Here is a 14,165-nt window from a genome sequence, read left to right as displayed (position 1 = left end):
TAAATTTTCAAGAATGCCACTTTGGAAGTCCAGATCTAAGCTCTATTCGTGGTAATTATGGCTCGAGTCCTTGAAATCCATATATAATACAACCATACCACCTTTTCAGACCATAATTCTTTTCAAAGAGCTGAACATCAATTTACATACCATGACTTTAAAGGAAAAGGATCAAATTGATGTGGTTGCAGATGTTGCAAGTGATACAACTTCTAACCAAGACCTTTACAAAGCCGAATATCACTATGAAGTTACAAACAAATGGAAGTTTTTTTTCTTGAATGAGCCTGGCCACCCCTTAAATGCGGACTTATTTGATGGTGAAGATTATGATATTGATACTATTCTTACTTATGAAGATGATCAAAGAACAGATAAGAAAACAGCACCAGTATGGAAAAAGATTATTGGATTTTTTTGGGATCCAATCTTTCTGCCACCTAGTGAAAGAAAATATATGCTCAAAATAGATTTCTTCATCTATATTTATGCAATTTTGGCATGTTTTATCAAATACTTGGATCAAACAAATATCAATAATGCATTTGTCTCTGGTATGAAGGAAGATTTGAACATGTATGGCTCAAATGATTATAATTTATTGACCACCTATTTCAACATTGGCTACTTATCATTTTCAGTACCAATGTCTATCCTTATGAAATATATTAGACCAAGTATTCTTTTACCATCTTGTGAAATTTTATGGACATTTCTAGTCATGATTATGGCTGTTGCTAAGAATAAAGAAACAATTTATGGATTGAGATTATTACAAGGTGTCATCGAAGCAAGTTCATTTCCTGGGTTGACAATGCTTATTGGGGAATACTATTCAAAAGAAAGTTTAGGTAAACGTATGTTTATGTTGGATGCAACTGGTTCTGTGGCCAGAATGTTTGCAGGTTATATTCAAGCTGGTGTCTATACAACAATGAATGGAAGATATGGGCTACCAGGTTGGAAATGGGTATTTCTTGTCGATGGATTCATTTCGATTCCAGTAGCAATACTTGGATTTTTATTTTTACCAGATTTCCCAAGAAATTCAAAAGCTTTCTGGCTAAAGAAGAAGGAAAGACAGTTTGCATTAGCAAGAGCCAAGCTAAATAAAAAAGCACAACCTAAACCAATGACAATCAAATCCATCATCAGAACATTCACTAGTTGGAAGTTATGGTTATTTGTTACAACATATGCAACTGGTGTTATCGGATTGAATAGCACGAGTTATTTTGCTTTGTATTTGAAATGGTTGAAAAAATACTCAGTTCAGCAGATTAATCTTATTCCAACTGCCGGTTCTGCATGGCAATTTCTTTCTATGCTTATTTTCAGTGCTGGAAGTGATTACACAGGAAATCGTGTTGGCTGGATATGTTTGAACGAATTCATTGGATTTTTGAGTTGTTTGTTACTATCAATTTGGAATATTCCGTTTGGTGCATTGATTTTCGCTTTTATCTTGGGGTTCGGTACTCTATCAGCACAAACTATTTTGATGGGGTGGTTTGCCGATGTTTTTTATGATGAGCCAGATCTGAAAGCAATTAATATTGGACTTGGAAATACTATCGTTTATTCATTTAATGCTTTTCTACCATTGGGTATCTATAAAAGTAATGAGGGACCTCGTTATAATCTGGGTTATAAAATTTCCATGATGTTTTTCATCATTGGTTTCATAATGGCTTGGGTTTTCTGGTTTGTTACCAATTGGTACAACAGAAAGAGAGATATCGAGGAGGCAAAAGAAAATCCAAAGGATTTAAATGCAGATGCTTGATAGATAGTAATATATGCCTTTATATTTGCAACCAGTTGTAGATGATCTCGGATATATGCGTCCCAGTGTTCCTAACCCTAGAACTGAAAAAAAAACTAGTACAGAACCTCGTGAGGAACCTTTGATTTCCATAATTTAACACTCAAAGGGTCACCGAAATGTCGAATATCGCACTTGTAAGGCAGGTGTTCAATAACCTTTCATGGTCCGACAAACTACTTCCCATGAATATAATCATAGCTATCATAATAGGGCTAGTTATTTCAAAGTATAGTGAAAAAGCTAGAAATGCATTTCAAGGTGAAAAAGTGTTGAATGTTCCTATACCATTAGCTATAGGCATGGTAATCATGATGGTTCCACCTTTATGCAAAGTTCAATGGGAAAATATGATTGTATTAGTCAAGAAGAAAAACTTTAGGGAACAAATGTTCATCTCATTAATAATTGGTTGGGTTTTATGTCCATTTTTAATGTTTGGTTTGGCGTGGTTAACTTTATTCGATCAAGATGAATACAGAATTGGTGTTATCTTGATTGGATGTGCTAGATGTATTGCTATGGTTTTAGTTTGGAATGAAGTTGCTGGTGGTGACACTGATTTATGTGCAGTGTTGGTGATTATCAACAGCGTTTTACAAATCATATTATATGCACCTTATAAGATCTTGTTTTGTGACATTATGGGTGGAAGTGGCTTATACCAAGGTGTAACGATATCTACAACTTATCAAACTGTTGCACAAACAGTAGGGTTCTTTTTGGGGATTCCAATGGCTGGTGGATTTCTGATAAGATCAATAGGGATGTTGACTATTGGCGTGGATAAATTTGAAAAGAAAATTATGCCATTTATTGGTCCTTTTGGTATGATTGGGTTATTGTATACAATCATCGTTATTTTCATTGAAAAGGGAGACGACTTTTTACAAGAGATCGGAACAGCTTTCAGATGTTTTGTTCCACTTATATCATATTTTATCATTTCATGGAGTGTTGCCTTTTTTGGTTTGAGATTTTGGGATTCTAGAAGGCAACTAAAACTCGGAAATTATGATAGATTAACAACTTGTGGATGTGAAAAGAATATGGAGCAGTATGAATCAAGAAAGAGGTCCAAAGGGTGGTGCTCTGCCTCATATTCTCAAGTCATAACCCAATCTCTAGTTGCGTCTTCAAATAACTTTGAATTGAGCTTGACCGTCGCGATTGCTCTTTATGGAACAGATAGTCGACAGGCCATAGCTGCTACTTTTGGACCATTAGTTGAGATCCCAGTGCTATTGATTTTATGCTTTGTGTCTAGATTTTTCCAAGAGAAGCTCCTTTGGAAGGATGTTTAATTTATGTTAGTTAATTTGTTTGGTACTGTATTCCCCGAAAATAGACGCAAGTCATGTTAAATTTTTCAGATCTCGAGAAATGCCATCAACGAAAAACACAGTATTTTGGGTCGAAAGCTCAGATGATATGACTCTCGAGGAAGTCAGTGGAGACTCTTGAGAGGAGCGTGAGTACTTATCACTGGCCACACTCGGCTAAATCTGGTTATCGGACTCGTTGACATGATTTGCGTATCCCTTGATAAAGAAGTATAAAGTGCCTCGAAAATCATCATCAACCATCTCTCTTTTGTTCTTCAAGTAAAACCAATCAAGATGTCTGAAAAAAAGTTGAAGGAAACACATTCCCACGACCAAACTCATGGTGAAATATTGTCAACACATACCCCAGAAAATGAAAATCTGGAGAACTATGATGAGGCCATGAGAGTAGCGTTGAATCTCGAGGGGAAAGCAGTTGTGCTGGATGAAGAAAGGGATAAGAGGTTATTGAGAAAGATTGACTTGTATCTTCTTCCATTAGTTTGTTTTTTATATGCGTGCCAATTTATGGATAAAACTACAAACTCTTATGCAGCAGTTATGGGGTTGAAAACCGATTTGAATATGAAAGGTGATATGTATTCTTGGACAGGTACTGCATTTTATCTTGGATATTTGGTATTTGAATTTCCGGCAAATGCTTTATTGCAAAGATTCCCCTTAGCCAAAACCACGGGTGTATTCATATTTATTTGGGGTGTCTTGCTATGTCTTCACGCTGTTCCAAAATATGGTGGATTTATTGCACTTAGAACTCTGTTGGGTGTATTTGAGTCTTCTATTTCTCCAGCTATGGTGATCTTGACTGGTCAGTGGTATAAGAAAGAGGAGCATTTCATGAGAACAACACTTTGGTTTTCATCAAATGGGTTCGGTATCATACTTGGTGGTTTGATTGCTTATGGTTGTGCTGTTCATGAGGAATCATATTCTTTTGAAGCTTGGAAAGTTTTATTCATTGTCACTGGGTTATTAACCATTGTTATTTCAATTGTTTTTGTCATACATATCCCTGATACTCCCTCCAAAGCTTGGTTTTTAACCGAGGAGGAGAGGTTATTAGTGGTTGAAAGAATAAGAGGGAATAAACAAGGGTTTGGGAATAAAGATTTCAAAAAATATCAATTTAAAGAATCATTATTTGATATTCTAACATGGCTTTTCTTCCTTTATGCTATTGCTTCAAACACCCCTAACGGTGGACTCACTAATTTTGGAAGCATTTTGTTATTAGAAGATTTCAATTATACTCAAAAGCAAACGTTACTAATGAATTGTATCTGTGGTGCTGTGGAAATTGTTGGTTGTATAGGGTTTGCATATTGCATCAGATGGATTCCTCAAAGATTGATAATTTCGTTTGCTGCCATGGCACTTGCGTTTGCTGCCTCCTGTATGTCGGCATTTGCAAATGAAAGTAAAAATGCAAGACTAGCTGGTTATTTTCTTCAATATGTTATACCAGTGCCAACAATTTGTTCATTATCATGCTTCCAATCAAACACAGCAGGTCATACAAAGAAGATCACAACAACTGCTATCTTTTTCATTGGTTATTGTATTGGGAATATCATTGGTCCTCAAACTTTCACGGAAGCACCCTACACTGGTGGTAAAATTGCAATTGTTGTTTGTGAGGCTGCTTCATTGGTTTTGATTTTGGCGATATACTTCACCTATTGGTTCATGAACAAGAAGAAAGACCAGGATATGAAGAAAATGGACTTGACCGAATTCAACCACATTCACAACTCAGAATTTGCAGACTTGACTGATAAAGAGAATCCAACATTTAGATACTGTTTATGAAGAAAATTTTGAGCAGCTTATAGGTTTGTAGGATTCGCGAAAATTCACTTAGCGATTAGCTAAAATATTAGTAATCGTTAAATCAATATACGCGCTTCAAAAATATTTTGTCAACATCCAAAATGTTTACTTGAGCATACAGAAAGCTGATGTTGGCTGTTTGTGATGGAGAGGAGTGGAAAACTTGGTGAGCTTGGGCTACAAAGTGTTTGGTGAAGTGATGGATTTCAGCGTATGAGGGTTGTTGTTGATGGTTGAGAGCTGAAGCTCCCCCTTTGTTTTAAAATCATATCTGAGAAACAATTATTAAATACAATTCCTATTGCTTCCACAAATTGGGCTCATTGCATGCAGGTTAAAACTATGAAATGAAATTTGCTGCGATAATAATGTCCAATGGGACCTTTGCATTCTTTTATTTCCATCCCTCAAAATGAGTTTAAAGTACCAACATGCAATAATTCAAGACCTAATTTAATAAACGGTACAGAAATTCTTTACAGGAAGATCATGGAATGCTCAACTTTTCAAACACATTTGTGTATAAATACAAAGCCATGCCTCTCATCAAGAAATAAGTTGCAAAAAGTGCTTGTTTATCGTTTTGGATTGAATATATTTTGCTGGTAACACAAAAGACATAGCAATCCAATCTCAACAGATTCTACTGTCTAGCTTTCTCAGCAGCCCCTTCTCATAGGAAATAGCTTCTTTGGGATAATCTGTTCTTTATTTGTTGTCATTAGAGCTTTGCTTTTTTTATCGGCCGAGAGACCTCTCGTACGAGAAAGTTTTTTTGAATAAATAGTTGGGAATATTTCATCAAACCTCTATATTCTTCACTATCAACTAAATCAAGCAAAAATGAAAGAACATCTTGAAGAAAAACCTTCAAAGTACACCCCTGAGTTACAACAAAGGTTGTTCACTCCTGTCTTGAACAAAAAAGTTCCACCTATTCCATCAAAGGAAGAAAAAACACCATTTCCTAAACCAAATTTACTTTCTGCTGTTTTATTTTGGTGGTTAACACCATTATACAAAATTGGTTATAAGAGAACTTTAGTCTCGAATGATCTTTGGTACTTAAGAGATGATATTGGAGTTGAAAAGACATATGCTATTTTCAATTCACATTTGGACAGTGGTAAATCAATTATGATATCATTATTTTTAACTTTCAAGTATGAATATTCGTTTGCATTATTTGCCAAGGTACTTGCTGATTTGATCCAGGTTTTACTCCCTTTGTTAACAAAAGCACTTGTCAATTTTGTTGAACAAAGAATATTGAATGGTGGTAAAGTTAATAAAGGTATTGGTTATGCAATTGGTTGTGCTGTATTGGTTTGTATTGATGGGATTTTGGTTAATCACTCTTTGTATCATTCAATGCTTGTTGGTTCTAAAGTTAAAGCTATTTTGACAAAGAGTTTATTAGAAAAATCTACCAAAACTAGTGAAGAATCTAGAAAGGAATTTACAACAAGTAAAGTGACTTCATTAATGGGGACTGATTTAACAAGATTAGAATTTGCAATTGGATTTTTACCTATGGGTTTTGCTATTCCACTACCTGTGATTATTGCTATTGCGTTGGTCATTATCAACATTGGAGTCTCATCATTAGCTGGTATTGGTGTTTTCTTTGTTGCCATTTTCATTCTAGCATTTCTTGGTAAACAAATGTTCAAACTAAGAGGTGTTGCAAATGTCTTTACAGATGAACGGGTTGGGTTAGTGCGTGAATTGATTCAGTCTTTAAAATTTATTAAATTTTATGCTTGGGAAGATGCTTATGAAGAGAAATATCAAAATATAAGAACAAAGGAGAGTTCTGTTGTGTTTAGTATGCAACGTTATAGAAACATTATGATGGCGTTTGTTTTAACTCTACCTTCTGTGATATCCATGGTTTCATTCTTGGTTTTACATTCTGTTGATAATTCAAGAAGTGTTGCAGATATTTTTTCTTCTCTTACTTTATTTGGTGTTTTAAGTCAAGAAATTATGATGTTGCCTATAATCATTGGTGTGGTTACCGATGGGAAAGTTGCATTCAAGAGAATTGGTGAATATTTAGCAGTCAATGAAGAAAACATTGAAATCACACCAGACGTTTTAGATGATGCTAATTCAATTGAAGCTGAAGATCTCTCACTTCACAATGTACAGAATGCAACTTTTGATATAAAGTCTGGTGAATTTGTTGTTGTTGTGGGCATTGTTGGATCTGGTAAGTCTTCATTATTGAAAGCCCTAAATGGGAAGTTTACAAGTGGGAAATTGAGGTATTCTGGGGAGTCAATATTTTGTGATGAACCTTGGATTCAAAGTACAACCATTCGTGAGAATATTATATTTGGTGAAAATTTTGATCAAGTTCGTTATAAAAAGGTCTTGAAGGCATGTTCTCTGGAGAGTGATCTGAAAAATTTACCATTTTCTGATTTAACACAAGTTGGTGATCGTGGTGTTACACTTTCAGGGGGTCAAAAGGCTAGAATTAATCTTGCTCGAGCTCTTTACAAAGATGTCGATATTTATCTATTGGATGATGTGCTAAGTGCAGTTGATGCAAAAGTTGGAGATGCTATTGTCAATGATTGTTTGTTTGGGATATTGAAAGAAAAGACAAGAGTATTAGCCACTCATCATTTATCATTAGTGCATCAAGCTGATAGAATTATTTTCCTTGGGGAAACATTACAAATTGGTGCTCTAAAAGATTTTGCAAACAATAAGGAGTTTCAAACATTAATGTCATTTGGAAATTCTAAAAAATTGGAGGAAAAGAAAGAGGTTTTTGAAGTGCAAGAAAGACAAACTGATAAAGAGTTGATTAATGATGAAGAACAAGCTGTTAATTCTATCAAATATGTTGTTTATAAACAATATTTAAAAGCTGGAAATTCTAGGTATTATTTAGCAGTCCCATTGAATTTATTGTTGTTAACATTAAGCGTCTTTACATTACTCTTTGCTAATGTTTGGTTATCATATTGGATTGAACAAAAATTCCATCAACCATCAGGTTTTTATATTGGGTTTTATTTAATGTTTACAATTCTTTGTGTTTTATTTACAGGTTGTCAATTTGTTATGGTTGCTTATTTATCAATTACAGCTGCTAAAAGATTAAACATTGGTGCTTTTACAAGAGTTTTACATGCACCTATGAGTTTGATTGATAGTACACCAGTTGGTAGAATCTTGAACAGGTTTACAAAAGATACTGAAACTTTAGATAATCAAATTGGTGAACAGTTGAGATTATTTTTATACATTTCTGCTCTTTTGATTGGATATATGGTTTTATGTGTTGTTTATATGCCATGGTTTGCCATTGCTATCCCATTTGTTGTGGTTATTTGTATTGGGTTGGTTAATTATTACCAAGCATCTGCAAGAGAAATTAAAAGAATTGAGGCTGTTAAAAGGTCATTTGTTTATAATAATTTCAATGAAACTCTTGGTGGGTTGAATACAATTAAATCATTTGGTAAGGTCAAGGATTTCTTAAGGAAGAATGATGTTTTTTTGAATGAAATGAATGAAGCTGGGTTTTTAGTGATTGCAAATCAAAGATTTATATCAATAATGTTGACATTAGTTGCTTGTTTTCTTTGTTTGATTATTTTATTATTAATTGTTAACCAAAGTTTCCATATAAGTGCTGAAGGTGCAGGATTGGTTACAAATTATATTCTTCAATTGGTGTTATTATTGTCTTTGTTATTACGGTCTTTTACGGATCTTGAGAATGAAATGAATTCAGTGGAAAGAGTTTGTCATTATGCAAATGAGATTGAACAGGAGGCTAGATACAAGACAGAGGACTTTCAATTCCAAAATGGGGACTTGAAATTTCAAAATGTTTGTTTTAGATATAGGGAGAATTTACCACTAGTTTTGCAAAATATAAATTTGGATATTCATTCTGGAGAAAAAATTGGTATTGTCGGGAGAACTGGTGGTGGGAAAAGTACTATTGGGAATGCTTTATTTAGAATTGGAGAATATTCAGGTTTGATTGAGATTAATGGTGTTGATATTTCCAAGATTGGGTTATTTAATTTAAGATCACAATTAACCATTATCCCACAAGATCCTGTTTTGTTTAAAGGTGATATTAAAAGTAATATTGATCCATTCAATCAATTTGGTGAAGATGAAATTAATCAAGCATTAGGGAAAACTGGATTGAAACTATCATCAAATGAAAAAGTTGAAGAAGGTGGTTTAAATTTTTCACTTGGTGAACGTCAATTGCTTGCATTAGCTAGAGCCTTGGTTAGAAATTCCAAAGTTTTATATCTTGATGAGGCAACTTCAAGTATTGATTTTGAAACTGATTCAAAAGTGCAAAAAATTATAAATGAGGAATTTACAGATTGTACAGTTTTATGTGTTGCTCATAGACTTCATACAATTTTAAAATATGATCGTATTATAGTTTTAGATGGTGGTGAAATTGTGGAAATTGGTGAACCTAAATTCTTATATCAACAAAATGGTTTATTTAAAGAAATGTGTGAAAAGTCATCTATAGATTTATTTATTTAAATAATGAACATCGCCATCTAATTCTTGTAATCTAGCAGCAGCTTGTTCACTTGTTAAATCTCTTTGAGCTTCACCAAGCATTTCAAACCCAACACAAAATTTCTTTACAGTGGCTGATCTTAATAAAGGTGGATAAAAATGGATATGAAACCAAGAAATTTCATTTATTTCATCTGAAGAGATGAATGGAGCCTGGTGTAACCCCATTGAATAAGGGAAACTTGTATTGAATAAATTATCATATTTTGTTGTTAATGATTTCAAAATCGTAGCAAGATCTGACTTTTGTTTTTCATTAAATTCTTCAATTGATTTTAAATGAGACTTTGAAATTAACAATGTTTCAAATGGCCATAGTGCCCAATATGGAACCACAACAATAAATGAATCATTTTCCAATACAATTCTTTTTTGTTCTTGTTGTTCTAATTTAATATAATCTTCAAATAAATGAGTTTGGTTCTTGTTATAATATTTCAATAAATTTCTCAATAAATGATCAACTTCTGATGGGACTGTATCTAAACACCAAGCTTGACCATGAGGATGAGGATTTGAACACCCCATTGCCGAACCTTTATTTTCAAAAATTTGAATATAACGATATGGAGCTTCATTTTGTAAAGCTTGTTTTTTACAAGATTTATATAAATCTTGCCAAGTTTGCACAATTTGAACAATTTCATCATGGTTCATTAATGGTAGAGTTAGATTATGTTTTGGACTAAAACAAATAACAAAACATTTCCCCTTGACACCTTGAGTAATTAATAACCGATCTTTTATTGATTCACCAGATTGGGAATAATCTGGTTGATCTAATTTAACAGCAGAATAATCATTTGGAAACACAAAAGTTGAATCATATTGAGGATTCATTGGACCAGTTGCTCTTTTATTACCAGGACATAAATAACAATTGGCATCATATTCAGGTAATGTAGGTTTTTGAACATCCTCCACAGCACCTTGCCATGGTCTTTTAGCACGATGAGGAGAGCATAGGACCCAGGAATCGTTTAAAGGGTTATACCGACGATGAGAATCGTTTGTGAAGTCAAAGGACATGATTGATGGGTGTTATTCATGATGAGGATTTCACAATTGAATGGATTATTTTAAACATTTATACCTGGAAACCACATTGTCTTCGAAAAAAGGTACCAATTACGTCCAAGTCCGAGGAAAAAATAATGGTCAGTTGTTCCGTGGGACTAGGGGGACTAGACTGTGGACTGATGGTCTGGTGAAGTTTACAATAAAGTCAATGAAATCCTGTTTTTACAACTTTTTGTTATTTCTATGAAATAAGAGGCTTCAAAATGACTATGAAGGAGCATGTTTTAATCACTGGTGGTGCTGGGTTTCTTGGATCTCATTTTGTCAACCATGTTGTTCCAAAGTATCCCCAGATGGATTTCCTAGTTATTGATAAATTAAACTATGCAAGTGGATTTAATACTCATTTAATTAAAGTGGGTGGTTATTCAAATTATGAATTTATTGAATTTGATTTATCCAAGGATTTTGATAAGTTGTTGGAGATTGTGGAATCCCACCATATAACACAAGTTATCAATTTTGCTGCAGAATCATGTGTTGATAAATCTTTTAAAGATCCAATTTTCTTCACAATGAATAATATACTGAGTACACAATATTTATTAGAATGTTGTCGACTTGTTGAATGGGAGATTAAATTTCTTCACATCTCAACAGATGAAGTTTATGGCGAACAAGAGAATACTGTTGACGAAAAGGGGATACTAAATCCAACAAATCCATATGCTGCTACAAAAGCTTCATGTGATTTAATCATTCAATCATATATTTATTCATATAAATTACCAATAAGTATAATTAGATCTAATAATGTTTATGGTTTGGGACAATATCCTGAAAAGATTATCCCCATGGTTATTGATGTGTTGAACAAGAGATTAAAAGGAGGTGATGATAAGATCCCAATTCATGGAGATGGACATTATAAAAGAACATATTTATATATTAGTGATTTCCTAAAAGGTGTTGAATTAATATGGGGGAAGCAAATGGGAGGTGAATGCTTTGGACAAGTTTATAATATTTGTGGAGATGATGATTATGAAATTAGTAATTTAGAATTGATTAAGTTAATTTGTGGGGGTTTTGATATGGATTATAGAGAATGTATTGAATTTGTTGATGATAGAAATTATAATGATTCAAGATATTTATTAAATTGTGACAAGATTAAACAGTTAGGATGGGAACCCAAGATTGGATTGAAATTAGGGTTATCCAAGATTATTCAAAGTATTTAGTTGAAAATATATTTTGTTTTGGAACCATAAGTTTCATCTTTATTTAGCACAACTTGATTTGAATAAATTGGTGAGTTAATTGCATCAATAAATCTACCAGGTTCCACTGCAAAACCTGATCTTGAATGGAAATTTTGGATGTTTACACCATCACCAGTGTAGAATTGGAAAGAAGGTTCAGTTGATTGAATTGTTAATGAATGTGAGGGAGTTGAAGCTTTGAAAATTTCAATCAATTGATTTGATCTTGTATCAATTGATGATGATTCATTGAGGATAAAACAATCATCAAATTTGCGATCTTCAAGTTTGAAGTTTTGGGATGGGATTTCCAAGATTTCACCAGTTGGTAGGCCATTGGAAGTTTCTAAGTATTTTTTAGTTGATAAATTGATATCAATGTCATTACCCAATTTAAAATAGGAATGATTTGTTAAATTGATTGGAGTTGGACCATTAGAATTAGCTTGATATTCAATTTCCAATGATTTATAACCAACAATAAACTTAACTATAGTTTCCACTTGATTTGGGAATCCATTTGATTGCTCTTGGTCAATTAATTTGAATTGCAAGATTGTAGAATCACCTGAAATTTGAGCAATTGGACCTAGCCAATGTTGTTTATCAAATCCATTAGCACCACCATGTAGAGTATTTGAATTTTCATTGACATCAGTTTTAAAGACTTTACCATTTAATTTAAATTCACCATTTGATATTCTATTTGCATAACGACCAATAGTTGCACCAAAATAAGGATTTCCATTTGATTTATAACTTTGGAAATCATTGAACCCAAGAACTAGTGACTCCTCACCAATTTTCAAATCTTGAACAGTTGCACCATAATTCATTATTGAGATTTTAAAATCTTTGATTTCGACATGATGTAATCTAGTTTCACCAAATTGTTCCCATTTATAACCTTCAATATTGAAACCAAATGGATTTTCAATAGTCCATTTCCATAAATCAGCACAAGCATCTTGGATTGATAATTTTGCAAACCATTTCAATTCATTATTTGCTCTTTTAGGATCAGCAGTCAAGTTCAAGACATCACCATCTCTTCTACCAACAACTTCATATGGTAGATTTTTACCAACCGCTTTACAAAAAGCATTATAAACATCAAAAACAGTGGAACCTTTACCAGTACCTAAATTCCATTCTCTAAATAACCCAGATTGATTCTGTTCAAGGTAGTTTAGAGCAGAGATATGACCTTTTGCCAAGTCAACAACATGGATATAATCTCTAATTGGAGTTCCATCATGAGAATCATAGTCATTACCAAAGATTGATAATTTTTCACGTCTACCAATTGCAACTTGAGCTAGATATGGTAATAAATTGTTTGGTATTCCTAGGGGATCCTCACCAATTAAACCGGAAGGATGAGCACCAATTGGATTGAAATATCTTAGGATAGCGGCTTTCCAAGTTGGATCACTCTTGTATAAATCATGAATGATTTGTTCAATGGTGTATTTAGTTTGACCATATGGGTTTGTTGGATCATTTGGACAAGATTCAGGGATTGGAATCATGTTTTCAAATCTAGTGGCGTCACCATAAACAGTAGCGGATGAACTAAAGACAATTGATTTAACATTGAATTGATTCATGATTTTCAATAAATTGATTGTACCATTGATATTGTTGTCATAATAAGTTAGAGGTATCTTTGTTGATTCACCAACGGCTTTCAAAGCAGCGAAATGGATGACACTCTTGATATCATTAGATTGGAATAGTTGGGATAGCTTGTCATGGTCTCTTAGATCGATGTTGTAAAAGGGGATACTTCTTCCAACGATGAATTCTATTCTGGCAATGGCGTCGTATGAAGAATTGGATAAGTTGTCTAGGATGATGACGCTGTAGTTGTTTTGGATGAGCTCGATGACGGTGTGTGAGCCAATGTAGCCGGCGCCTCCAGTGACGAGGATGGACATGGTATAGTTAATAGATGATGGTATAACATAGTATAGTCAATAGTATGGAACACCCATGTTATAAATGATAATCCGTGGCTTCAACAGGTGATTGTTGTAGTCTCTATTGAATTAGTAGTAGTCTCCACTAGTCCCTGGCTATTGTCCCCACCCGGAATTACTCGTGGGGTATGCAAGGGCAGGTGCCTTACAGTTGGCGATGGACTATGGAGTAATAGACTATGGACTAGAATAAAGTAATAATAGAGTATAGTAATAAAGTAGAGTCAGTAGACTAATGTAACTTCTGTTAATACCACCACATCACACCATTGTCAATGGCCTACTTATACTTTGGAATATCCATTAGTTCTTC

At 33.7% G+C, this 14,165-nt stretch overlaps 7 protein-coding genes across 7 annotated transcripts; 5 read left to right on the top strand and 2 right to left on the bottom strand.

Annotated features, from left to right (window-relative positions):
* Nucleotides 1-388: 388 nt before the first annotated feature.
* Nucleotides 389-1,669, top strand: WICANDRAFT_24339 (uncharacterized protein; the record flags this gene model as incomplete). The annotated part of the gene is made up of 1 exon (XM_019181026.1): nucleotides 389-1,669. A coding segment is annotated over one exon (1,281 nt), but the record flags the coding sequence as incomplete, so codon positions are not given.
* Nucleotides 1,670-1,944: 275 nt separating this feature from the next.
* On the top strand, nucleotides 1,945-3,129 carry ARR3 (Arr3p; the record flags this gene model as incomplete). Its single annotated transcript, XM_019185299.1, has 1 exon — nucleotides 1,945-3,129. One exon carries the CDS (start codon nucleotides 1,945-1,947, stop codon nucleotides 3,127-3,129), a length of 1,185 nt encoding a protein of 394 aa, XP_019040768.1.
* A 423-nt stretch (nucleotides 3,130-3,552) lies between these two features.
* Nucleotides 3,553-4,980, top strand: WICANDRAFT_48472 (allantoate permease family MFS transporter; the record flags this gene model as incomplete). Its single annotated transcript, XM_019182610.1, has 1 exon — nucleotides 3,553-4,980. The coding sequence occupies one exon, from the start codon at nucleotides 3,553-3,555 to the stop codon at nucleotides 4,978-4,980; it is 1,428 nt and encodes a 475-aa protein (XP_019040767.1).
* An 864-nt stretch (nucleotides 4,981-5,844) lies between these two features.
* Nucleotides 5,845-9,546, top strand: WICANDRAFT_59643 (uncharacterized protein; the record flags this gene model as incomplete). The annotated part of the gene is made up of 1 exon (XM_019182847.1): nucleotides 5,845-9,546. One exon carries the CDS (start codon nucleotides 5,845-5,847, stop codon nucleotides 9,544-9,546), a length of 3,702 nt encoding a protein of 1,233 aa, XP_019040766.1.
* On the bottom strand, nucleotides 9,535-10,614 carry GAL7 (UDP-glucose:hexose-1-phosphate uridylyltransferase; the record flags this gene model as incomplete). The annotated part of the gene is made up of 1 exon (XM_019181090.1): nucleotides 9,535-10,614. One exon carries the CDS (start codon nucleotides 10,612-10,614, stop codon nucleotides 9,535-9,537), a length of 1,080 nt encoding a protein of 359 aa, XP_019040765.1.
* A 254-nt stretch (nucleotides 10,615-10,868) lies between these two features.
* On the top strand, nucleotides 10,869-11,849 carry WICANDRAFT_75766 (uncharacterized protein; the record flags this gene model as incomplete). Its single annotated transcript, XM_019184257.1, has 1 exon — nucleotides 10,869-11,849. The coding sequence occupies one exon, from the start codon at nucleotides 10,869-10,871 to the stop codon at nucleotides 11,847-11,849; it is 981 nt and encodes a 326-aa protein (XP_019040764.1).
* Nucleotides 11,846-13,810, bottom strand: GAL10 (bifunctional UDP-glucose 4-epimerase/aldose 1-epimerase; the record flags this gene model as incomplete). Its single annotated transcript, XM_019182846.1, has 1 exon — nucleotides 11,846-13,810. The coding sequence occupies one exon, from the start codon at nucleotides 13,808-13,810 to the stop codon at nucleotides 11,846-11,848; it is 1,965 nt and encodes a 654-aa protein (XP_019040763.1).
* Between the last annotated feature and the right edge of the window lie 355 nt (nucleotides 13,811-14,165).

This window comes from Wickerhamomyces anomalus (assembly GCF_001661255.1).
Source record: "Wickerhamomyces anomalus NRRL Y-366-8 unplaced genomic scaffold WICANscaffold_1, whole genome shotgun sequence".
Classification (NCBI taxonomy): domain Eukaryota; kingdom Fungi; phylum Ascomycota; class Saccharomycetes; order Phaffomycetales; family Wickerhamomycetaceae; genus Hansenula; species Hansenula anomala.
This window is presented reverse-complemented; position numbering and strand designations above follow the sequence as displayed.